Below are 25,326 nucleotides of genomic sequence, written 5' to 3' on the forward strand. Positions count from 1 at the left end.
CCGTGAAGGCGCGCGGGCGGACTATCCGGCACTTCCGGCCGGTCCGACTCGCCCCGCCCACTCCAGGACGTAATGTGTGCTGGGACTTGTAGTCTGTGCTGGCCCACACGCCTTAGCCCCGGAGAGAAGCTTTGTGATTGGCTCTCGTTGGGCGATGAAAGGTCGTTGCTAAGGTAGAGGCGCCAGCGGCCGGGCCGGTGTTGCTGGGATGCCGAAGAAATAAGGGAAAGGCTCGAGTCCGGCGCTGTGTCCCTGGCTGGGCCGCTGAGGCGCGCGGAGCCCACCCCGCCGTTTCTAGGGCAGGGACTCAGCCCGGGGAGCCTAGAGACTCGGTGGCGCCCGTTCCCCGCCGCCCCGAGAGAAGGTCCCGACGGCGGCGCGGGGCCCGAGGCAGCCGCCGCTCACTCCACCTCAGCCCTCGGGCAGGACGGCTTCCTGCGGGCGGTGAGATCCGGGCCCCAGCGCTGGCTGGCCTGTGTGGTGTGCAGGGGAGGGTCTGAGCGCTGGGTCGCTGTCACTTCAGGCTTAGTGGTCCCCATTATTTGTACTATGGAAGCGCCTAGATCCCACAAGGGCAGGGACCCGTTGCTGTAGGTAGTGTCGTAGGTCCACATAGTAAGAGACCAGTCCCTGCCGTGACAAGATTACAGTTGAAATAGAGAAGACAGGCCCAGGTGGAGGAAGAAAAGACCGGTATCCCCATTTAACCCATGGAAAATAGGAGCAGAGAAAGATGAAATGTCTTGTCTAAGGTCATGCAGGAAATCAGCCGTAGATCTCCTATGGTCCAGTAGTGCCTGATCAACAAGGGATCATCTTCCTTTTGTAATTCTTCCACAGGCACACATGGATTCTCCCCATAAAAAACTCACTAGTGCCTCTACTGACTCTTACGGTGACCTTTCTATAGGCAACACAGAAATGGGGGAAACTGACAAAAACAAAGACCTGGAAACTCAGTTTAGCCACATCAGATTCCTAAAGAAAAAGCAGCATGGACAAAGAAACCAGCTGAACCAGAATACTAGTGCCATGCAGGAGGGGAACAAGCATGTTGCAAAAAAACCTCTGGATACAGCCTCACAGGTGAGGTCAAGTGCCATTCTGAGAAAGCTAGCACAGATAGAAAGCAAGATCATGACCCGAAAGGTACAGATGGATTTTTCTGATACTGAGCTGGACCTGAAGATTTTGGATGATAAGAACTTATCAGCTAGATCCAGCCTGGAGGAGAGTGCAAGAGGTAGCAGGTATCTGAAGAAAAATGACACAGTCAAGGAAAATGTAACATTGAGTAAAGTCCATTTCAAGGGAAAAGGTAGCTGCCAGACAACAAAAAACAAAGTGCCAATTAGAAAACAGCTTAGTCTAGATAGTGATGAAGAGGAAATGAGACAATTACTAGGGAGCTCTTTGGAGTTTTCCAGTGAAAATGAGAACCAGAAGGATGTCACCAATTTTTCTAAACCTGATGGAAAGGTAACAACTTTACTGGGTTAGACATTATTTACATTTAATGAAATTACACGTTAAAATGGCAGATCACTTTATAGAAAATTAACACACTGTAACAACATAATTTCTAGTATTTGTAATCTACTTTTATAAGATGAGAGCTAATGTTAATTGACATACTTATTCTGTGTAGCATTCTGAATTGTTATTCATTATTATCAATATAGTGTATTTTTACTTTGAGTGAAAGTAAAAATTTAGTAAACCTTTTAGTAAAGGTTGAAAATAGGTAAAGTAATGACATAAATCTCTTTTTTCCAAGTTATTCATGAAGTCCAAGATGAAGAGTCCATCAAGAACATCTTTTCCACCCAAAAAACAGTCTTCTTTGACAAACCTATTTAGTGCTCCTTTGCTACTTAGCAGAAGTTCTCAGAAAAGAACCTCTGATAGAATTAATTCACAAACTCCCTCTCCACCAAGTAGAAATTTGCCAAGACTAACTAGTATGTCTTTTCAATCACCAACTCCACTAAAAGACAGCATTGCAGAGACAGCTTCACTTAGAACGAACCACATCAAACAAAGTCAGGTGTCCTTGTCTGAAAGGAGTGAAATCAAGTCTTTGGATGAGTTGTTTTCAAAAGCAGCAGATACAGAAGATGCAACCAGTGAAAGTTCCAATGGTGAGTTTTTCCAAGTTCATTTTACATTTCTACTTATGTTCTGAACAGACTTGATGTAATTCATGGACACTAAAACTAAATTAGAGCTCATCATATTCTACAAACTTATCCTACAGAACTCTAGATCCTGTCAAAGGGATTGAAATTTGCCCTGAGCAATATTTTTCTGATGTAATATAAACTCTTTTTCTCCATCATTTTTGATTGGCTGAAGGAAGCAAGGTCCTACACTCAATCTGATGGCATTTCTCTCTTTGTCTGTAACATGATACCTTTTGAATACTGTATTTGATCAGTTCAGAATTTCAGAGAATGTTCTAGGCACCAATGGGTAGAAATCCTATTGATTTTGGTAAAAATTGGGAAACCATAGGTGGGAAATGGGAGACACATGTTGTCCCTTTCGTCTGGTTAGGAGACCCAGCAGCTTCAACCACCTCTGTAATTGTCTATAGATCAAAGAACCAGTTGATAGCAGTCATTGATATCTTCCAGGATAACAATATCCCCAATCTCAGCTCTGCCCAATCTCCTAGTTCTCTTTTAAAAGTTGACATCCTAGATGACTTATCTCCCAACAGAAAGAAAAGAAGTAAGAATGATAGGGAACAATGGGGTTGCACCCAGAGCCCCTGGCATGGGTGGGGAAAGTGAGGAACCCTGGCACCAGGATGAAAGGGGATGCACACAGAGACCTGGCAGGTGGGAAAATGGGGGACAGTAGTATGGGGAGGGGGATGTGGGAGGCACACAGAGTGGAATAGGGGGCCTGGATATAAGGGGAAAATAAGGGGCACACAGAGACCCTGGCATTGGATGGTGAAAGAATGGGAGATAGGAATGAGGGGATACACAGAGCCTCTGGCATAGTAGGAAAGAGCACACAGCATCCCGGGCATGAGAGAGGGAGGATTGCAGAGTGTCCTTGGAAACAAAATGGGATGAGAGAGAGACCTGGGAAGCTTGTGGAGGGAATAGAGGAATGCAAGAAGTCCCTGGTGCGTGCAACGACCTGTGTCTATACAAGAAATAAAGTGTGTGACTTCTAGCTTCGTGATATGAACAAGTGAGGAAAGCTTGGTTATAATCATGTTAAAATAGATCATAGCTCACAGACACGCCTGTGGAAGCAAATGGAATCTAGTTTAAGCCTTATCTGCACTGCAGAATTAAACTGTTACTGAGCACAGCTGTCAGCGATTGGTAAAGATGCAAGTCTAGACAAGCACAGTTTACAGTGCTGAACGCAGTTTGTCCATGTCTACATTTGCAGCTTCATGCTTAGCTCTGGTTCTGCTCAAATAATTGCTGACAATTGCATTTAAGAAATCAGGATTATGGTTCAAGCTGCACTATCACTATGGACTGGAGTCATAACAGTGACTTACCTTGAACTTTGTTTCAGTGATATATTACTGGTGGTAATACAGTAAAATTTATATTGCCCTTCATTGAGGCTATGCAGGCACTTTACAAACAGAAGTTATGTCTTGCAAATTCATTGCCCCATGCAGCAAAAGAGTATTAGTATCTCCAGGTTAAATGGAGGAAAAGAAGACACAATGAGGTTGTGACTTGTCCATACTCTTACAACAATTACAAAGTAGAGCTAAGAATAGAACCTAGGAATTCTGAGATTTAGTCCCCTGTTCTAAACATCAGAACACAGTACCATTCTGATCAGTCTTATGGAACTTTTTAAAATAGCTTTCATATACCATCACTAGACATTAAACAAGAGAATCTGCATGCATTATGAGTCCAGTTGATTTAACTTTAATCCATCTTGGATTTTCTCTTAAAAATAAAAAACAAAAAAAACACCTCCAATTCAATAAAATTATATTATTAGAAAAGACCTTAATAGGTAGGGCATGGAGGGTCTGAAGTAAACACCACTTAAAACTTTTTTGGTCTGTATAAGTGAATATTTAAATCAGGAAAACAGTATTGAATGTATGGCTTTTCCTCCTTTAAAGGGATATGTAAGGTAACTTTCCTGCTCTGATACCAGGTGACCATTTGTCATTCAATTGCAGACTTCAGATTAAATATTTTGAGCATTGATGATTTGGCTCCAAATGTTTCTGGTGATAGAGAAGCATTAAAACAAATGGTAAGTAGTAAATCCTTAAGTTATCTAGGAGAGTTTGTATTCGTGTGTTAAATGAAGATGGATGTTTTGAAGGGAACAGCTTCCATTTTACCTTCTAATAATCTGTGTAGACTTATTATATAGAAAGCAAATTGATCAGATGTACACTGTCTGAGATTATATTCACTAGGTTTTAAATGTCCGTTAGCAGATTACATATTATCTGTTAGTTACACTTCCCTTTCTTGGTAATATTTCAAGGGAACATTACTCATTTCCTATTAAGAAAACATAAGTCTGGTCAAAGGATGCAGCAACCAATAAGTAATATTTTATATGTGATCTGTACTGTAGTACAACATTGTACAAATATAACTGAAACACTTTCCAACTTGCATTGCCACTCATGGAATTTTTTTTTTTTAACAGGAGACAGACATTCAAATGACTAAAAAATCAAACAAGGACTCAGAACCAAATGTGTGTCCTGTGAATAATGACCAAACCCCCCTTAAAATGGCGAGTGTCTTAACTAGTACTAATGCTGCTTCTGACAATGATATGGAAGGGGAAATCATGACTGAAGCTGAAATCTCTGAGTTTTTAAGTGGAATTTCTACCGACTATCTTAGCGTTAGACAAGTGTTTCCTGGACCTGAGGAGAGTACTGTTAATTCAGAATATTCTGAAGACTTTGAAAAATCTCTGTCTTTACCAGTATCTGAGACTACAGACAGAAGATCCTTGTCTGAAATGTCAGTGGGGCATTCTAACAGCTCTGTGTATTCCAGAAAAGACCTTTCTCCCTCACTCTCATCACTTCAATCTAAGAAAAAATGGCATGAGACAGTAAGCAGAGTAACTGTGAAAGAGATGGCTGTGCAGACAACTGATTCTCCATTCACCTATCACTGGTCAAAGAGTAAGTTCACATTGATTTAAAGTTTTGGGGTTTCTAGGATTCAAGTGCTAATCCTAAATAGTTGTCTAAACTCTATATTAATAGATTCCAAGGCCAGAAGGGACAATGGTGATCATATAGTCTGAGCTGTGGTATAACATAGTTTCCCCAAAATAATTCCTAGAGCAGATCATTTAGAAAAACATCCCATCTTGATTTAAACATTGCCAGTGATGGAGAATCTACCACAACCTCTGGTAAATTGTTCCAGTGGTTATGTACTCTCACTGTTAAAATTATGCCTTATTTCCAGTTTGAATTTGCCTAGCTATAGTTCTTAGTTCAGGTACTATATCCTGAATTAATAAAAAAGATCCTTTTTAATCTGTCACAATATTCATTCAGCCATCAGTACAAAAGATAGTACAGCTCATCAACTCCAACTGTTGTTGCTAAAGGGCATCAGAAGGATGGGATTGACTTCCTTGAGGGGCACTGGAACCTACACAGGCCTTAGTAAGACAGTGGGGATTGGAATAATACCCAGATGTCCTCAGATAGGATTAACAACTGAGGTATGAAATAAACATATTGCTAAAGCGACCCTACCAATGTAGAACCCTTTACGCTGCATTTATTTCCTAGTGAAAAGCCAGGCTCCTGGTTTTTTACTGCTTCTGCAGATAGCTGTTTCCAATCCATGACTGTCCTCTTTTTTAAAAGTAAAAAGCACCAGTGGCTTTTGCCATTCAGGCCCTGAACTAAACGCTTCTAGGTCTGATTCTCCTAATATTCACTGTCTAGCTCTGAAGTTAAGCATAAACTAGACTTTCTGGGGAGAGGGTGTTGGTAAAAATTTTATTTTTTAGTATATTTTCCTGTTTTTACATGTTTAGCATTGGTGTCACCACCTATTGCTTTCCTCTCCCGTTCATATCTTTCATTGTGGAGGGAGCTATTCAGAAAGATCTTACCTCAGCGTACAGATATTTGCCATTGAAGGAATTAAAGAATTAACCCAATAAACCCTTACTCTGGCTTGAAGAAAGATTCTGGGCCAGTTTTGCAATTGGCAGGTATAATTTTACCCCTAACAATGAGTTGGTTTGGATGGCCATGAGGAAGTGTTGTGCCAGGTGACTGGGAAGGCATGTAGCAAAGCTCAATGGTGGGACAAGTTCTTCAGTTGCCACTTGTTTCCCCTTGCTACTTGTTTCTGATGCCTACTTGAACAGGTGGTTTAGCTGGGGTCAAGGAAGAACCTGCCCGAGAATGGTCGAGGGTAGCTAGGGCTCTTCAGGAGGCATGAGACGATAGAAGTAGGCAGGTACATCTGAAAACAACTATTCTGCACTGAGGTACTTGAGCATTTCCCTATGCTATTCCTAGAGTTAGAAACTTTCTGTAAAATGGTGATTTCCCACACCATGGCAAATAAGGGGGTGATCTCTCAAATAAGCAGCATAACATGACCAATGGTCTTCAGCATCTATGTTGACTGGTACAAGTCTCTGGTTAAAGCTGTGCACAAATTCTACTCAGACTTCTTAAAAAGGAGAATGCGGCATACTTCTAGTTCTGAAATACTTTATCAGAAACATTAATACTAAGATTCTGTCCTATAGAGGATGGCACAGCAATCCTTGGTCCAACTGTAAGATGCAGTTATATTGATCCAGTACCTAGTGCCAGTCATGTTGTCACCATGGATGCCCTGGAAGGTACTGTAAAAGCAAGAAGCTAATACTTGTACTGTTGTCCTTGTACTTTACTTGTAATGTGAACTGCAAACAGTGAATCCTGAACACCACAAAGCACTTGTTCTCTTTTCTCTGGCTTGTAGCCCTAACAGGATATAGTCCTGCAGTGTTTGCTTTGAATGACATGTTAAAACAGCACTTGATACTGACCCAGCAGTTCATGGAGACGATCCACCATCTTCATTTATCGCTTGTGGAGTCATTGGAGAATGAGACATTTCAATATCACACACTGGCAGAAGCGAAGGAGGTAAGGAGTGTTGTCTAGAGCAGTAGCTCTCAATATGGGGAGGGAGGGTGGGTCTGAGGCCCGCTGGGGGCTGTGAGCAGGTTTCATGGTCAGCCAAAATAAACCAGAGAACAGGGCTGGCAGAGTTACTGTTGCCTAAGGCAGAAAGCAGAAGCCCAAGTCCCTCCCTGAGGGGCTGAAGCCCAAGCAACATAGTAGCTTCATGAGGTGTGGGGTCCCGGGAAATTGCCCTGCTTGCTAACACCAGCCCTGGCTTTTAATCTACTGGATATGCAGAAAAACAGTTGTTGGACAGCTGAGCTGTGGAGTTTAATAGCATGTTGGGGGGAGAAAGAAAAGGTTGAGAATGCCAGTCTGGAGCAGAAGACAGTTCATATGTTCTATAGACTGGGTCTAGACAAGAGCATAATAGTTATGGAAGAGATTCTCCTTTTTCCCCTGCAACAGTGTGCCGCAAAGGAATAGCTGTTTCCAGTACCAATTGTTCCCATTAGATTAACAAGTAGTATAACAACTATGTAAACTCTATCTAGATTAGACAAAGTTTGAATTTGTAGGAATAGTTACATTGCTTACCAAAAGCTTAAACACATTTAAGTGGCATATGGTTATCTAGCAACTCAAAACTCACTCTTTACCATAGATCAGGTCCTACAGTATCCATAGCATACATCTTGGAAGAACCAATTTTCTCCCACTAATTTAAGGCCTGGTACTAATCTTTAACTGGCAGGCAGCCTTGACCCATTGGATCCTGCAGAGAACTCTGTCTGGCTCCTTTTGCCAGAACCCAAGCAGGCCATCTTATACATGCATATTGCAACTAAAAGTTCTGGTGAAAGACTGTTAAGATTGTAAAGTGAAGCACTCAGGGTAGAAATGCCAGAATTAAGGCTACTGCTGTAACTTCAGTTCAGGCCATTTGTGCATAAGCATTATGCTCTTTAATTACATTTTTTCCATGAGACTCCTGCTTCATTCAGTGCACAGAATAGACAGTACTCACTGAACTTTTTTTTTTAAGTTATTGAATGTGTGGTCCCAGGTTTTATTTACTACTCACCATCTAAACCCTACACCTGAATATTAATCTTCCTTATGATCCCCTCTGCAGTGCTCACCACCCTAGTAGCTGAATGCTTTAAAACATTAATTTTTCAAAACAGCTCTGAGAGGCAAGGTGATATTTATCTTCATTTTACATAGCAGGAATGGAAACAAATTGTGAATTGTCCACTAATTTTGGGTGCCCAATTTACAATACCAAGAGCCTGATTTTTTTGAGTATTTCATGTTACATTCAGTGCACATCTCTCACTGACATCACTTGTAGCTGAGTGTGCTCAGCATTCCTGTAAATCATATCTCAGCTGTCTCAAGTTGGATAAGGAACACAGTTAAACCAAAACAGGTGGTTTAAGTGACGTGCCCAAAACCACACAAGAACTCTGAAAGACAGGGCACCATTTGACTGCCTTAACCATGTGACAACTGCCAAAAGAAAGGGTAATCTTCCTGGTTCACTACACTCCTTCCAACCTTGTGCAGTAAGTGAGGCCCAGGGTCTCAAACAGCTGCATTCAGTACAGAGCTCTGCCTAATTCAATGCACAGGTTGGACAGTGCTCAGGGAATGGGATGGGAAAGCTGTAGAGAAGTGTGTAATTAAAGATTTTAATTCACCCCATTGGGCACATGCATTAAAGTTCCACAGGCACCCCCAATTTCAGCTCTTCCTAACTGGTTGCAAAGTCAAGCACTTTATAGTGTTCTGATTGAGCTTTTAATGTGCTAGATGCTATACAGATAAATAATTCCTACTCCAAAGAACTTACTTACAAATGTCTTGATCACCGCTCCCTCCCCTCCGCTCAAACACTCAAGAAAGAGGCCTCCTCTGCCACGCTCCACCAGCTTGGATAGAGACCATACATAGCTTCTGTTGCTGGTACAGAAAGGCACAAGTTGAGGCAAACTTATCTTATTTTCAGCATTGATCGAGCATTTAAGTATTAACCAACCTTTTGTTACTTTGCAGTACATCAAGAGTCACAAATCCCCACCTCTGACAATTGAGCAAGCATTAGAAGAAGTTCAGAAAATGAAAGAGCAGTAGCAGGAATTACTTCGACCTTACCATAATGAATAACCATATGTACTTTCATAAGTGGGATTTTTCAGTTGCAAGTCTCAAACTGAAATAAGATTTTCAACTGTTGTAGAAAAGGCAGATACTGAGTTAATTTTATATGTGGTGCAAATTCATGCCATCTGTAAACTTTATCCTTATGTACATGCTGTTCAGAAACAGGAAAGTAGCCTACCACTACAGAAAATGGCTTAGTTTTAATTATGTACATGTCTTCACAGGCAAGTTAGACTTAAATGTGCTAAGAAAGAAACAGCACATTAAACCTAGCAAGCAAAGAAACAAAGGATTATATGTAGTGTTTGTTGCATTATAAATCAGAACTTGACTTGCATATTTAACATAGCGGTGATATGGTAAAAAAAAAATGCAAACCTCCAGTATTGTTCAAGTGAGGAGTCTGAAAGTGAAAGAATATCAACCATATTAAATTAGTGCACTGCTTTATTTTAAACTGTATGGATATAATTTTGTCCTCAAGTTATCGAAAAAATTTCAGAACACCTACTCCAAAAATAAAGAATTCCAGGCAAGTTAAGGAGATACTTTATCTAGGTAAAGGCAAGCCACTTACTTTGAAAAACAAGCTAAAGACAGTTTTATAAAAGTGTTTATTTGAAAGCAAAACAGTAAAATTCACAAGTTGGTAACATACATGTCTTTTGCTGATTCACAGACAGTTACAGTTTCACAGCTACAATAAATCTACAACAAGTTGATTATTTACCATAGGTGACTCAATGGTTTTTTACTGTAAAAATGGTTCTGGAAGAGGCTGCCATCCAGCAGACCTCTGCAGTGGAGGTGCAGTGTTAGGATATCTAACATCTGTAGCTGGTGGTTTCTGGAAACAGAATTTAGTTACAAAAAAGGGTATTTTGTAGGCAGGGTGGTTTCCAAGAATGTTTCATATTTAGAAATGTGGGGTGGGGAAAATGAAGTCTTCTCTAGTGAATTAGTTCTAGCTTTTTATTCAAGGGTATATACAAAAATATAAAAAGCTTAAAGAATGCCTTTCATTATAAAGCATTGAACATCTTAGAGCACTTGAGTGGCTAAAACAGTTAACACTCTACATTCTGAATAGAATTGTGACTGCAGCAGATGGTGCGTAGGGGCTTTAAGTTGTGTAGTAGGCTCTAATAAGCTCATACAGTGCTCATAGGTCACCTGTATTGGAATTAGGTGCTTCATTCCCCATTTAGACATTAGGATACACTGCTCAGCATCAGTCTGACTTGCTCCCAAGGCAGCACCCCTCCACTTCAAATAGAATTAACCTTTGAGAGAAAAACATACATTATGGAACAAGAGACAAAAAACCATAACAAGTAACATCTGTATTCCAGAGGAATGAGTGGATCACAATCCTGGAGCAGGGATAGTTTGGCAGGGGTTTAGTTCTAGTATAAAATGGGTAACTAATTTTTGAAAGTTTGCAAAATAAATGGGTATTTTTAAACTCGCTAGACATGTAACAGAAATGACTGGCCTTTTTAAAGCACTAAACAAATGTTGGAGTACATGTCATAGCCTTCCATTTTCCATCATAGATTTAAATGTAATTCATTAATGTCACTTCCTCCAGACATTAATCCTGATTTATACAAGATTAAGTTTAATCTTTTGTAGAAGATGCAAGACATCTTTCTTCAGATTTCAGGGAGTCTTATTCAGGTGGTGGAGGGTCTTGGGTTTCACGCTTCACTGAAACAATAGGGAAAAAAGTTCTTACACATTCTGCAGTTAGTCTCAGTTCTGTCTGAAGAGTAATGCAGTTTAGGATGAGGGCTCCATTCACAAAATGGGTTCTCTCTCCACACTTTATTTTTTTTGGCAGAGATTTTGTTACATAGCCTTAGAGCTATGGCCAGAAGTGACTTTGCTTGCCCAAAGCTCCTCCCTCTTTTACTATTTTCCCCATTGCTAATTGTGAATCTTTACTCAGCAAGGGTACTTGTCACTCAGAACCCCTACAAATCCTGTCCCTCCCTCATTCTCAAAGTGAGGCTCTCCATCCCACAGAGTGCCACTCACAGTAGCAAATAACTAAGTTTGACCTGTGTCATCTTTTCCTGAGCCTCTACTTTAGGCCTGTGCTATACCTACCCACTGCTGGTTCTGGTCCTCAGGAAAGGAGCAGAACTCAACAGCAAGGGTGAGCAGCTCACATCTGGATAGACAAAACCAGGCAGGAATGCCAGACTGCCTCCCAGTACCCACAAATCCATCCTTTCCTCCTGCCCTACTAGCCATTAGCCATTCTCCTTCAGTAGTTTAGGGAGGAAATCTAGTTTCCTGAAGGTTAAAAAACAAACTGCCTAGCAACCACACCACAGCCAGAACATGGCTTGCAAAGGAGGGAGATAAGTGGGGATGACTTGGAATGGAACAAGAGGTTAATTAAAAATGCACACAAATTTCCAAACCGCAAATAAAGCTCAACTCAGATTAAATTTAGAAAAGGCATAGTTCTTTCCTGCTGCAATAGCCTTTGCAGTTTTAACCAAGTATTTTGGAAGAGACAGCAGCTGTATGTAGTACTCCTGGGGAAATTCTGCACAGTGCAGAATTTTGCAGAAATTAACGTACATGCAGAATTTCCTTTCCCCCACATAAATGGGCTGCAGTGTTATTGGCTGCCACTAGGGGCCACTGGACCTGGCAGAGCCTAGCTTGCACATAGAAGACATTGCCAAGGGGAGGGAGCTAGAGGGCTCCTGGCAGCTGCAGTTCCCAGCATGCCCTGAGGGAAGAAGACAGCAGTGCTCAGGAAACTCCATGCAAGCCTGGGACAAAGCATCAGGCTGTTTCTCCCTCTGGATTCCTGGACACTGGGGGGTGGGTGTCTGGGCTCTGGAGGGGGTGCAGGTATCTGGGTCAGGGGACCCCACGGCTGGGCTCCAGGGGGAGGCAGGTATCTGGCTCCCTGGGAAGGGGAGGAAGGAGGCAGAGAAACAGGAACTGGGTTGTTATAGGGGTTTCTTTAACTCTCTCCTCCTTTTTTGTGCATCTCTGTATTGTTATAGACATACTTGCTGACACATTTTGAAATAAATACCAAAATAACTGAAACTGGTGTGATTATGTAGTGTTATTTTGACAAAATGGGCAGAATTTTAAAATATTGTGTGCAGAATTTTTAAATTTTTTGGTGCAGAATGCCCCCAGGAGTAATGTAGTGCGACAACAGCTCTTACCAAGGAAAAAGTATTGGGGTTATTCAGAGAGCAGCATTTACTTACCCAGAAATTTAAAAATGAATAATAAAAATTATAAAACTAATTTGTGTCCTTAATCTTTTGATTCCCTATGCAACCTCCATTGGATTTTATAGTCTAGGGAAACCCTTGCCAAGTGGGCTAAAGTAGCTATTATATTAACTATGAAGGGTTCACAGGACCTTTTTAGATTGTCCATCAACATTCACTTACAGTCATCTCTGGCCTTCATGCGTGCAATAAACGAGTAACTTTTATTTCTGCGGTAGTTTTCATATGGGTCATCTAGTGCAACTCCTACTCCTTTATACTGATCCCATTTATCTCGGATATCCCCTCCTTTAATTGGGTCTTGGATTCCTTGTTCCTTGGCTCCCAGTCCTCCAGATCCACTCCATCCTATAAAAAAGACACGGGAGAGCATCTTGTTATTCAATTCAGTAGTGTGAATTGTACAGGAAACAAAAGTGAAGAAATAGTGTACAAGAAGCTTGATACAGCCTGATACAATAGCTCTGAGAAGGGTGAACTGTCCCATTCATCTCAAGTATTAATTTCAAGACCTACGGCTCTGCGAAGAATGGGAGGAACCAACACCACCTGACAGAGGACACTGCGTGCAAGGAAGAGGAGTGCAGTAGGCTCCACCTTCCCACTCAACCAAGCAGATATATTTTGTCTACTGGAGTAAGTACCTAGTGTAGGGAGTCCCATGGCATACCCCCTGCTTCTCTGAAAGGGAATGAGGGCTCCTTCAACTACCACTCACCATGTTAGTGGGACTGGGGAGTGTATAACAAGGTGTTTATGGCCCTGTATTGCCTTAAGATGGCCCTGTTATGAAGCTCTGCATAAAAACAATTTAGAACCTGTATGAGTGACTGATGAACAACTGTCTGCCGCAGGACAGTTTGGGGTGGAGGAAAGCAGAAAATCATTAGGAGGAGAGGTCTATATTTCCAGCTAAAAAGTTGTCACACATGAAGCAGACAAGAGCAAGATGGCAAGATTTGGCATTCTAATATGTTAGAAGGAAGATTAGTCCCAACAGTTAGGGCATTAGCCTGGGATTCAGGAGTTCTAGGTTCAATATTGAGCTCTGCCAGGCTTCCTTTGTGATCCTCAGCACGTCACTTACTCTCTCTGCGCCTCATTTCCCCATCTGTAAAATGGGGATTATTAATAGTACTTCTCTACTGTACAAGGGGTGAGTGAGGATAGATTTGTTAGTACAAGTGCCTCTATCAATTATGACAATAGTGGCCATAAGTACTTAAAGAGATGCAATAAAACAATGATGTTAATACTGTTTCTGACACGGCTGTAAGATGATACAGTTTATAACAGAAGCCCCAAAACAACCTGCAGCAGTCTCAGCCTTTTGCAACCAAGGCCACAAATAAGGTGGACAATGAAATGAGTGGCTGGTTTCATTTACTATTAGCAAAGGCAGGGGGAAGTTATGACCTCTCAATCCCTTCTCTCAGGCACTCATGATTGCAGGGGCTGCCAGTTATTTTCAGAGTTCCTTGGGTGCTATATGCCTATTGTCACACAATTCATGTACACATTAACAGTTTTCATTTGAAATACATTAAGGGCCGTTATAAAGAGGACAGTGATCAATTGTTCTCAATGGCCAATGAAGGTAGGACAAGTAATAATTTGCAGCAAGGGAGATTTAAGTTAGATATTAGGAAAAAATTCCAAACTGCAAGGATAGTTAAGTGCTGGAATAGGTTACTAAGGGAGGTTGTGAAATCCCCACCACTGGAGGTTTTTAAGAATAGGTTAAAACAAAACACTTGTCAGGGTTGGTCTAGATACACTTGGTCCTACCTCAGCATAGTGGAGATGGACTAGATGACCTCTTGAGGCCCTACATGATTCTGTATGAAATGCATTAAGCCTGAGTGCTTTATACAGATACATATGGCAGCCATCCCTCTCAAAAGAATGGTGTAAACACCAAAGTAGTTCAGTTACTGTATGCCATGCTGCAGCATTGCAAGTGGCTTAAAAGTCTAATTCTTGAAGTCTTTCCACAGACAATGCAGACCTAAAACACAGGGCCAGAAGATGAAGACAGCACACTACTAGCACTTCAGATCTGCTGGTCTTTCCTCTTCGCTCTCTTTGCTTTCCTTTCTCTCAGCTACTTCTCTTCAGCCTCCAACTTCCTCATGCAGCACAGCCCTCCAAGTGCGGCCTGTTGCTAGCGGCTTCTTCCCAGCTTACAGTGTTGATGTTGAACGTTTTCAAGTCCTTCTTGCAAATGACCTTGAACCTGAGCCTAGGTCAGCATAGGGCCTTGGAGCATCCATTGTTCATATGTTGCAGGTGACTAAGCCAATCGAGAGGTCTGCATTTGAGACTAGTGATTAGACTTGGCAATTTTGCTTTCTCAAGTACTTTAGTGTCAGGAACTTTGGATTCACACTTGATATTTAGAATATGGAAAAAGACAGTGGCTATGGAAAGTGTTTAGCCTTCTCTGATGCCTGCTGTCAGTGGTCCAGGTCTTGCCACCACACAACAGTCTGCTCAGAGCACACATCTAGTAGACCCGTGTCTTGGTGTTCAGTGTTAGTTTCCTGTTATCTCACATTTATCTGTTGGCTGAATATGATAGCTGCCTTTCTAAAGTTATCCAATACAGTTGATCCTAGACAGCGGAATGTGTGCACAACTTTAACAGGAGGATCAGAACAAGTTTGGCCCATATATTTATGAATGCAACATGGCTTTCTTTATCTCTGAAGTCTACACTCTTTAGGAGCATGACTTAAATTATCTTTAGGTAGAAGAGTCCAAGCCAAGGGTCACCATAAAAATTACATCATAGCCTCTCACCCATACAGTGCATGAAACCCTGGAGAACAAGGACCTTCTGGAGTAAGGTGTAAAACACACAGTGTCCTAAAGTCAGAAGGCTGATTTTTCCCCCCTCTCTCCACTTTGTGAAAGGTTCTATCTGGGGGAGGAAGCAGGATGATTGTTTCAATCAAAGACAATAAATCTTACCCATTTTCACTAACATTTGATGCCCTTTATTTTCTTCTCCAAGTCTTGAATCAGGTATAGGAGGCCCGGAGTTAGAGCCCAAACCAGCAGCAGAGCTAAGAGAAAATACAAGTTATAATTTACCATTAAAATTTTAACATTTCACTGTGTTAAAACATATTGAATATAAGTTATTTTTATGCATATGTATTGTTTAAACTTCTATAACCAACGTAACTAGCCAGACAAACCTTTGGAAAGGCAAGTCACAAGGAGTCCTGTTGCAGCACATTCTATGTATCTCCGCCACCCCAACAGCAGATATCAAGGATATCAGATACCATGGTTTTCAAGAGTAAAGTGCAAACATGCCCAGAGAACTCCTTTTCCTTTCCATGTTATGTACCTAAGGGTTTTTTATGAATTGTTTTAAAACACAAGATTTAGTCATTACCAGGAACTGTGAAGCAATTTTATCCTCTCTCCATGTATATATGACATGACTGTGCAGTTTGTTCAAGTTATGGTTTGATCAGCTTAGAATCCTGCCCTTTTCTACCCAATTCATTAAGTGTTTAATATACAGAAACTATCAGAAAAGTCCTAGGCCAACCTCAGCATGCTCAGAGAGTACATCACAAAACTCAATCCAATGGAATGTCTTACGGAGGAGTGGGACTGCGAGATCGGGACCGGTGTCGCCTTCCCGGGGAGTAAGATTTAGATCTTGATCTTGACCTTGACCTTGACCGACTACGAGAAGAGTGGGACCTGCTTCTGCTTCTGGAAAGTAAGAGTGTGAGAAGTCAGTTACCTTTCTCTAATGCACAGGATTATAGCAATATATAGCTTTTTCATTGGCTCCCTAGCTTTTGTAATTCATCTCTAACATTAATAAAATAGTATTTTTAAAAAGGTATCTAAGATCTGGAGAATTTATGGACAGAAATGCTGATATACCATTTCATGTACACAGCTTCCAGTACGGTGCATTCTATATATTCATCTCCCTGAACAAAACCTTATGACCTTTGGTGCCTTAAACTAATTAAGGTTTCCTGAGGAAAGCAAAAAACCTAGTGCTAAGTTCAGGAATCTTCCATTTTCTGGAAGAAAAAACATGCATTCTCAACCTACGAGAGATCTGTTGAATATGCAAAGAGAGCACGATCTAAAGTAACAGGGTCAGGAGTCAGGAACTTCTGAGTTCAACTAATACCTCTGCCACTAACTCATTGCATTGCCTTGGACAACTCATTTCACCTCTCTCTTTCATTTTGCTCATCAGTAATATTGGGAATATTTACTGCCCTACCTCCAAAGGGCTGTTATGAAGGATCATATTGGCACACCTCCAGCATTTAGGAGATTTAGCTAGCCATAATCCCTAATGCGCTCTTGCTTCACCCTACCTGGACTGCGATCGTGAATAGGATCGTGATCGGGAGCAGGATCGTGATCGTGACCTTGAATAGGAGCCAGATGACTTTGAAGATCTTGAATTGGATCGTGAGGAGGAGCGACCTCTGCTTTTAGACCTACTGCGGGATCGAGATGGCCCACTGCATAGGGATACAAAATACCAAGAAAACCGAGTAAGATTCATGTGAGCTGCATGAAAAGCAAACATGTATTTTCTTTTAAACTAAAATTTAAACATGCTGAAATTTTGCTGACAACCAAGTGAAGCCAAAGCCTGCCAGGGTGGCAAGTATGCCATTTTCTATATGTTAAATAAATCAAGCTCCAGAAAGTTAAGACATAATTATTGCCCCAGCACATTGTCAAAAAGATTTTCACTGTATGTCTAATTAAGGCAGCAGTAGCACAGTCTAAATGAATGGCAAACGTCAGAAACACTGCAGGGGAACCCTTACCTATTTCTCTTCTCCTGACCTTTTCTCCGTCTAGCTCTCATTTTAGCTCTGAAGAACTCATACAGCCCATTCTGCTCCCAGCCTTCACTGCAAGATATCAACCACACATACAGTCAATATATGGGAAGAGCTCACTTTTGTCAAATAGACGAGTTCAGGATTTTTAGAAAATAGGGGGCTTGGGGAAAGTGGTCTCACGTGCTCTCAGTATGAAACCAGACAGCACACTGGAGTGGATGAAGTTCAAAATGTAATGTAGAGTATTTATTTCAGCATTAGCAGAACCAAGTTAAAGGCCCTGAGAGCTTCTCAGGGCAGGGCATTTTCCTTACCATATTGTTAGCATTCTTACCTGTTTCTAGGCCTGTCATGCGATGGTGGACTATAAAATGCTTCAACTGCAGCCAACAATCTCTCACTCGGGGGCATTGGGGGTGGAAGACGTATATCTTTAGGATCCAAAGGCTTATATTCATGATCTTCAAGCTGCCAGAAACAAAATAGATGGCTTTCAAGTCATGGGGTGACTACCTAAGGAGATAACTATACCTATAAAGTCTAACTGCTTAGAGACCTTGCACTTCATTACTGAGTTTAAAATGGTCTAAAAATAAGGCTTTGGCAGGTACCACAAACAAGCACTGGGTCATCTAGTATAAAACAAAAAACTCTAGTGACATTTGCAGCATTAAACTTGGCAGCACGTTAACTGGGATTCCTAGGTGTATAAGATGTAGCTGTAGTCTATACAGCCCCATGGTATCCAAACTTCCGGCACAAGACTTGGGAAACAGCGATGAGCACTGGGAATAACAGAATTTAGACACAGAATCGACCTATTAATTCATGTAGAATACTATTTAAATTATACCAATTTAACCCATTCCACAGCAGCCAGTATGTTCCCTACAGTCTATTTTCTGGTCTTTTGTTCATTTGTATTAGATTAGAATTACAAAAGTCTTCACAGAAAAGAGTTTAAGACCAGCTACCAAACATGGCTGGCCAGCGACTAGGACTCTTTCCACACTCCTATAAATCACTACGTGCTACTGATTTTAAAATTATGGGTAAAATTTAAAATCAATGGGACTTAACATTTTGAGAAGCGTCTTCTGTCTTCATAGTCTAGCTAGCTGCCTTTCTGAAATGTCCCCTGTGCCAATCCTGATTGATGGGTACTATGTGGAAAGCACACTACTTTGAAGTAATAAATAACTCGTTAATTTTAAACCATCCCTAAAATTAATCATGGGAGTTTGATCTTTTAACCCTTCTGCTCAGCTTCCATTTCAGCAACTTACTTTCACAAGTGGAGCCATAAGTCCAGCAGGAAGATCAAAGTAGGGGACATTTGGCACCAGGCTGGGATCATCATGGTTTACGTGAGGGGGGCCTTGTCTCCGCATGTGAGGAGGCTGCCCATTAAATCCATGTGGAGGAGGCCCAAAATCAGGGTGCTGTGGCCCACCCCAAGGAGGATGCTCACCAATTCCAGGATGAGGCAATCTATGCCCAGGATGATGATGAGGTGGTCCAATTTCTGCAGAGAAAGACAAGAAAGCTTTATTTGGTTTTACAGAGGAGAAGACAGGAAGGAGGACAACCAACTGAGATGCCCCCAACCACATACATTTATTCTAAGAGAAAAAAATCCTACTACAAGGAAAGCTCATTAACCACTACAGGGAAGAGAAGGCACTGAGTACAGGTCTGTGCTCATGAAGCACCTACAGTCTCTCCCCCTCCCTTGCGTAACAGCCACCCACATCTTCAATAACAAATTTCATAAACTAAGCCCCTGTCGCTTTGCGGTACCTTGACTTTGGAAAGTGCTACAATTAAAGTTTCTATTCTCAAAAACAATTTACCTTGCATTCAGCAAAGGAGACACCCAAGACTCAAAATACAATTACAGTCCATCTCCAAAGCAGTAGACTTGCAAGTTCTATCAACATGCATAGACAAACAAACAGATGGGAGTGGTTTCACAGGAGGACATGACATGCAAGTGCTTTGTTAGAAGGGCATTCCCAAAGGTAGGAGAGAAAAATGTTCCTGTTAAAATAAGGCAATGAATGATCTCAGCATGACCCCTAGTGGACAAAAATACTGGCTGTGTGTACCAGGACTGATACAGCACACAACTGGGCAACTGTGAAATACGCTGACAGTCCTGCATGGGAGATCCAGCCTGGAACAGAGAGGATGCTGCAGGACAAAAATGAGCAGACAGATGCAAGAGGGAGAAGCCTGCGCTATGACTAACCCAACTCTAGCCAGTGCTGGTAGTCTCTCACTTTCATTAGAAGCATAATACTATTAAACATGAAGTAAAAAATATGTCTACACCATATCCAGGCTCTCTCCCACCCTGTTTACATTTAATAAGAAAAGTCTCTCCAGCTCCCTGCTAGAATCCAGAAGATGGAGCAACTTGTCTGGGTTTAAGCTCTCTACTCTCTCCTATTGCTTGGGCTACTCTCCCTACTCGCACATGATGTTGGCTCCATCCAATACAAAGACATTTTAGCATTGTGGTGAATTCTCAATCACTGGAAGTTTCTAAATCAACAAGGAATGTTTTTCTAAAAGATATGCTCACATTCAACCACAGCAATTTGACTTGAAGCAAGAGTTAATTCACAGCAGTCCTGAGTTATGTAGGTGGTCAGACTAGATGATCACAGTGAACCCTATCCTGTTGCCAACTGAAGTGTTGTGAGTTGCCTTACCAAGTGATCAGTCTAACATCTTTTCATGTATTTATACCTGCTCCAATATTTTCTACTCCATGCATCTGATGAAGTGGGTTCTAGCCCACGAAAGCTTATGCCCAAATAAATTTGTTAGTTTCTAAGATGCCACAAGGACTCATCGCAGTTACATCTAGCTTTGGAAATCTACAACTCTAAAACTGAGGTGTATAGCAGCAGGTGGTGAGGGGTGAGAGCTTTCCAGCAAGGGCTCCCCCATTCCTTTGATGTCGAGCTCTCATCATAAGGAACTAATTGATTTTAAAACAGCAATCAGCATCCTAAGTACCCACTTTACCTTGAGGAAAATCCCCTTGGGGGTAGTCAAAACGATGAGGATAAGGCGGCCGTTCAAAGGGATGGCGAGGTGGGAAGTCATCCTGCATGAAGCGAGGTGGGAAGCGGTTGAAATTATGTGGATGTGGGGGCTGATTGAACTGGGGATGTTGCTGATGTGGAGGGAATGGGCCTCTGAAGTGAGGTGGCCGCTGCATTCGAAATGGAGGCTCCCTTTGGCCCCCTCCCCATGGAGGCTGCTCGTGCTGGTTGTTCCATGGTGCTTCAAATTGGTTGTTCCAAGAAGGATCTGGCTGGTTATTCCAAGGGGTCTCCCGCTGGTTATTCCATCCTGAGTCTCTCTGTTCATTCCACATTCCTTCATGGTTGTTATTCCACGGAGGACAGTGTGGAGGTCCCTAGTGGTGAGGATAAGGAGGTTGGTCATAAGGCTATAAAAATAAAGAATGTAATAAAAACAGTCTATTTCTAAATTATTACCTAGAGTGTAAGTGCTACTTGTGCACAGATGAGGGGGAACAAACATCTGTGTACAGAGTCTGCTTTGCAAGCAAAAGTTGGGACAAACTGAAGAGGAGAATTTTGGAGGAAAAGCTAAACTGTTCTTCTCAATCCTGTCATTAACTGTAAGAAAAGATTCGTCATTGATCAGCATATGTACCACCAGGATTTCTGTACTTAACGCAACAAAAAAGTAATGGCCCAAACAGCTTTGTGCCCCAGAGGGAGCCCCTGCATGCTCATAAAGGAAAACCAGTAGAAGGACAACTGTGAAATATGATAAATGATTTGCTATTTAGCTTTCTTTTGACTAAGAAAACACCAGATATTTTAAAATCTGGACATTAACATTTCCAGCTTTTCACCAAGCTCCTACTTGTGTGATGATTTTTACAATCTGACAATTATTGGACTCCCCAGTGCTTTACCATAGCTACATTTACATGTTTGATACCTGTTGTTGACCCCAAGGTGCAACAGGATGAGGCTGGTCAAACCAGGGTGGTTTATTTGGAGGAATCTGATCATGAGGCCCAGGGCCACGTGGTCCAGCAGCTGCAGGATCTTGCACCCCCGCCCCTGTTGCATCATACTCTGCAGAACCAGCCAGAGGAAGCTGAGACTTGCCATCATCTGAAATAAATTGGAGACTCTTGTAAGAACCACCCCTTTGTGGCATGTGACTACTTCCAAACATTGGTTTGCTCTACAAACCTAGTCCATTTCAATTCCACTGGGTTCAATGATAATTCTGTGGGAGTCTCCTGACCTCAACTTAAAACCCATCATTCAGTTTCCTGTTTAAATGTATACCAGCTTCTGAAGAGACAATTAAATACTTCATATAGTACTTTTAGTGCCTCTGTTATAAAACAATTTGATTCTTACTTTTTCCTCCTTCAGTCCCCCTAAAGCCACCATGTTCTAGACCAAGAGCCTGCTCAGTCCCTACTAATTAGGATCCTAAATAAGGGAGCAGGAAGCAAGAGACTCCAGAATCACCTAGTCCCCAATTCCCTACAGCAAGAAGAATTTCATAAAAATTTTCCAGTGACTGGTCTGATCTCAACTTGACCTACTTGCCAGTGTTCTGGAATTACCCTAACAGAAAAATTTGTCCCCTGGGCCTCGGACCTCCAATTATTGGTTTCTTAATTTCAGTATAGTTGAAAGCACTTACCACATGTGCAACAACCTCAGTATCTCAAAACAGTTTTAAAGTGACACCAACTTCAAATCTAATCCTTTTTAGTAAATGAATTTCAAGCCCTATGTCCACCCCCGAGGGCCTTACCAATTGTTTTTGGTTTTACAGTCACATTTCTATTTTTTTATTTTATTTTATTTTTAAATAAAACCAGTTCTCTCTGTACTGTCAAATGAACAGGGGAAACAAGCTTTAAAAACAGTTTTCTCCAATATCTTTCAGCCATATTGATCTTAGGTTTTGCTCAAAACTGGTCAAAATATTCAAATAAATGCAATTCAAGTTAACTGTATCCTTTTAAAAAGGTTTTATTTGATATGTTAGCATTGCTTTACTTTGGCAAAATTCTCAGGTTAAAAATTTAAAACCTGTGTTCCTAAAGTTAGGTCTTTAAGTAGGCGCTTCAGCATCCTAATGTACATCTCCTTATTTTCAAAGGTGCTGAACACCTGAAACTTCAATGAATTGAATGGTATTTGTGAATGCCCAGCTCCTCTAAGAAGAATCAGGCTGCACATCTGACAAAAGACAAACAAGAATCACATATTACCAAGTACAGCCCCATGAACATTTTTACAGCCACACTGTAAACTCCTGAATAGAAATGGTTTGGGTTACAGAATGATATAACACCACAAGACTAAAGAAGATGGGGAAAAAAATCACTTCAGGTCAATAATAAGGTATTCAGTCTAATAAAAAAAAGTTATTAGAATTTTATATTGCAGTAGTGCCTAAAAGCCACAACCAGAATGAGCCCTGTGATGTTAAGCACCGTAAAAAGAAAAACAGACAGTATTTGCCCAAACAACTTATAAGTGATAAGTCAGTCTAAACAGCAGCCTATTATCAAGACATGTCAAACTCTCAGGAGAGCTGCCAGTCATTAGCTTGTAACACACAAGTCCTGAGAATGCAATCATACCTCCTTGACTGACTGGAGCAGCAGGCGGTGCTGCAGCAGGTGTCGGAGCCGGAGCCGGAGCCGGGGGTGTCGATTTTACCTCACTCTCCAGTGGTGGTATTTGTATTTGTTGCTGCTGCTGTGGCTGCTGTGTTAAACTATTGACAAATTCTTCATGTTGTGTTTTCAAGTTTTGTATCTGCTGCTGGAAGGCCACCTGCACAGGCTGCACTACTGATGCATATTCTGTGATCAAAGTTGCCTGACAGTATGAGACACAAATTAAGATCAGCATTTTCAAAAAGTTACTGTGCAGCCATAATAGGCACCATCCCTGCTCATACAAGCTCCCTCAGATAATGTATCCACCTCTTCCTAGAGGGATTCAGAGATTGAAGCTACTCAGATGACTAACCCTCATTACGATTTACTAGATGCTATATGGAAAATCCCTCCTGTATTTCCCTTTACCTTATTTAAAAGCTGGCAATTAGCAGCATTCATTCTGGGTGACTTAACAAAGGGTTAACCACAGATGCATACGGTACTATAAAAAACTTTAATAGCCAGAGAAAGAAGAAAATGAGAATAGGAAGAAGTAAGCAAAGAGCCAGGGTGGGCGTAAAGACAACAAACATGCCAAGAGAGCAGAATCAGGGCCAGAGATGAGGAAGCTGATGGGGTGAAGGGATGAAGAAACTAGGCCTAATCAGAACAGTATAATTATATGCTATATTTTAAATGGCCCCCCATATTTAACTTTAGAACAATGTATTATATTCTGCCGGAGTACAAAAATAATGTAAGTTTATAACAAAGAGACAGCTACTATTTACATCTCACAAAAGAGGAGTTACTGCATTCAGCACTTAAAATATGTCCGCAATCTATTATGCAATTATAAAAGAGGGGCCAACTTTCTCTCATGGCTAACCTGGTACTGGCCAAGTCCAAGAGCCGGGCTCTGTAACTGCTGAATAATTGATTCATCAAAGTAGCCATTTTTCTCCCACAGCTGAAGGAGCTGTATAAACCCAGGGGAAAAAAAAAATACTGTTAAGCGCATGACAGCAGCGACAGAATAAAATTAGGGTACAGTAAGCTACATCTTTATAAACTAGCCACAAGGGCTTCTCCAGCATTGAAAATAGAAACATAAGGCTCAAGCTAATCTAAAACAGGTACTCACTCTGGCAATTTTCTGTTGCTTATCCTCTTCCACAGCTAAAAAGCTAGTACAATATATAGGGACAACCACCTTCTGTAAAGCGGCCAGAAGATCTCGTGCTTGCTTCCGCTGGCTATAAAAGGGAAGCGGGGGAAAAGTATCAGCCTTTTACTATATTGTTACATGAGCTGCAATACCCACTCACGTGTCTCATCCAAATAAAGACATTTATGGTTAGTAACTCATTTGTATATAATGAATACATGGAGGGGGAGGATAGCTCAATGGTTTGAGCATTGGCCTGCTATACCCAGGGTTGAGAATTCAATCCTTGAGGGGGCCACCTAGGGATGTGGGGCAAAATCAGTACTTGGTCCTGCTAGTGAAGGCAGGGGGCTGGACTCGATGACCTTTCAGGGTCCCTTCCAGTTCTATGAGATAGGTATCTCTTTTATATAAATAGGATACTTTACATTTTTAACCACACAGCGTCAGCTGGAAACAACGTACAACAATGACAAAGTTAGAGTAAGAACTGAATTATCACCACTTTGCTTGCACCAATTATACACATCATGCTACAGTCACTAAACATGATGGGAATATGTAGATTAAAAATACAAAAAAAAAAACCTGCCAAATTAAAGTACAAATTTTCCAGCAGGGAGACCCTTGACTATCAATTAAACCAGGGGTTCAGACCCCTCAGGGGGTCACAAGCTGATAGCCTCCACCCCAAACCCCACTTTGCCTCCAACATTTATAATGGTGTTAAATATATTAAAACATGTTTTTAATTTATAAGGCGGGTCGCACTCAGAGGCTTACTATGTGAAAGGGGTCACCAGTAAAAAAAGTTCGAGTACCACTGATTTAAACTCATGAGAACAACAAGTTGAATAATGTATTTTAATCCTTACCAGTGATGCAATACATCATTGATTAGATAGATTAAGTGTAACCGAAGCTCAAAGTGTGCCCCTTCTGCCGTTATGCGATTTCGCAGATGTCCAGCCATCAGCTCACAGTGTTGAGGAGACTTTGCATTACTAAACATCCAGTTTTTGCCAGCCTTTTAAAACCAATTTAAAATATGT

The 25,326-nt window shown here is 41.4% G+C and overlaps 2 protein-coding genes across 6 annotated transcripts in view; one reads left to right on the forward strand and one right to left on the reverse strand.

Annotated features, from left to right (window-relative positions):
* Positions 1–30: 30 nt before the first annotated feature.
* Positions 31–10,022, forward strand: C26H19orf44 (chromosome 26 C19orf44 homolog). 3 transcript variants are annotated; one of them, XM_039515435.1, is made up of 8 exons: positions 31–173; positions 841–1,479; positions 1,778–2,141; positions 4,181–4,257; positions 4,666–5,158; positions 6,763–6,858; positions 6,981–7,147; positions 9,185–10,022. In XM_039515435.1, the coding sequence occupies exons 2-8, from the start codon at positions 847–849 to the stop codon at positions 9,260–9,262; spliced, it is 1,908 nt and encodes a 635-aa protein (XP_039371369.1). In that variant the 5' UTR covers positions 31–173; positions 841–846; the 3' UTR covers positions 9,263–10,022. The 3 variants fall into 3 exon arrangements, with proteins under 3 accessions (XP_039371369.1, XP_039371368.1, XP_039371370.1); XM_039515434.1 differs by lacking the exon at positions 31–173 and adding an exon at positions 188–444; XM_039515436.1 differs by lacking the exons at positions 31–173; positions 6,763–6,858 and having other exon boundaries at positions 188–1,479.
* Positions 9,888–25,326, reverse strand: part of LOC120391601 (calcium homeostasis endoplasmic reticulum protein) — a 19,042-nt gene continuing 3,603 nt past the window's right edge. Inside the window, exons 5-18 of one of the 3 annotated variants that reach the window (XM_039515433.1) lie at positions 25,150–25,301; positions 24,251–24,362; positions 23,996–24,085; positions 23,083–23,323; positions 21,405–21,583; positions 20,451–20,847; positions 18,701–18,939; positions 17,749–17,882; positions 17,397–17,483; positions 16,932–17,081; positions 16,186–16,302; positions 15,541–15,635; positions 12,730–12,915; positions 9,888–10,575 (exon numbers count right to left, since the gene is read on the reverse strand). In XM_039515433.1, coding sequence (XP_039371367.1) covers positions 10,571–10,575; positions 12,730–12,915; positions 15,541–15,635; positions 16,186–16,302; positions 16,932–17,081; positions 17,397–17,483; positions 17,749–17,882; positions 18,701–18,939; positions 20,451–20,847; positions 21,405–21,583; positions 23,083–23,323; positions 23,996–24,085; positions 24,251–24,362; positions 25,150–25,301 — 2,184 coding nt within the window. In that variant the 3' untranslated portion in view covers positions 9,888–10,570. Of the gene's footprint in view, positions 11,003–12,721; positions 12,916–15,540; positions 15,636–16,185; positions 16,303–16,931; positions 17,082–17,396; positions 17,484–17,748; positions 17,883–18,700; positions 18,940–20,450; positions 20,848–21,404; positions 21,584–23,082; positions 23,324–23,995; positions 24,086–24,250; positions 24,363–25,149; positions 25,302–25,326 lie in introns of those variants that run through there. The other 2 variants (XM_039515431.1, XM_039515432.1) reach the window with 2 other exon arrangements.

This window comes from Mauremys reevesii, linkage group 26 (genome assembly GCF_016161935.1).
Source record: "Mauremys reevesii isolate NIE-2019 linkage group 26, ASM1616193v1, whole genome shotgun sequence".
Taxonomy (NCBI): Eukaryota; Metazoa; Chordata; order Testudines; family Geoemydidae; genus Mauremys; species Mauremys reevesii.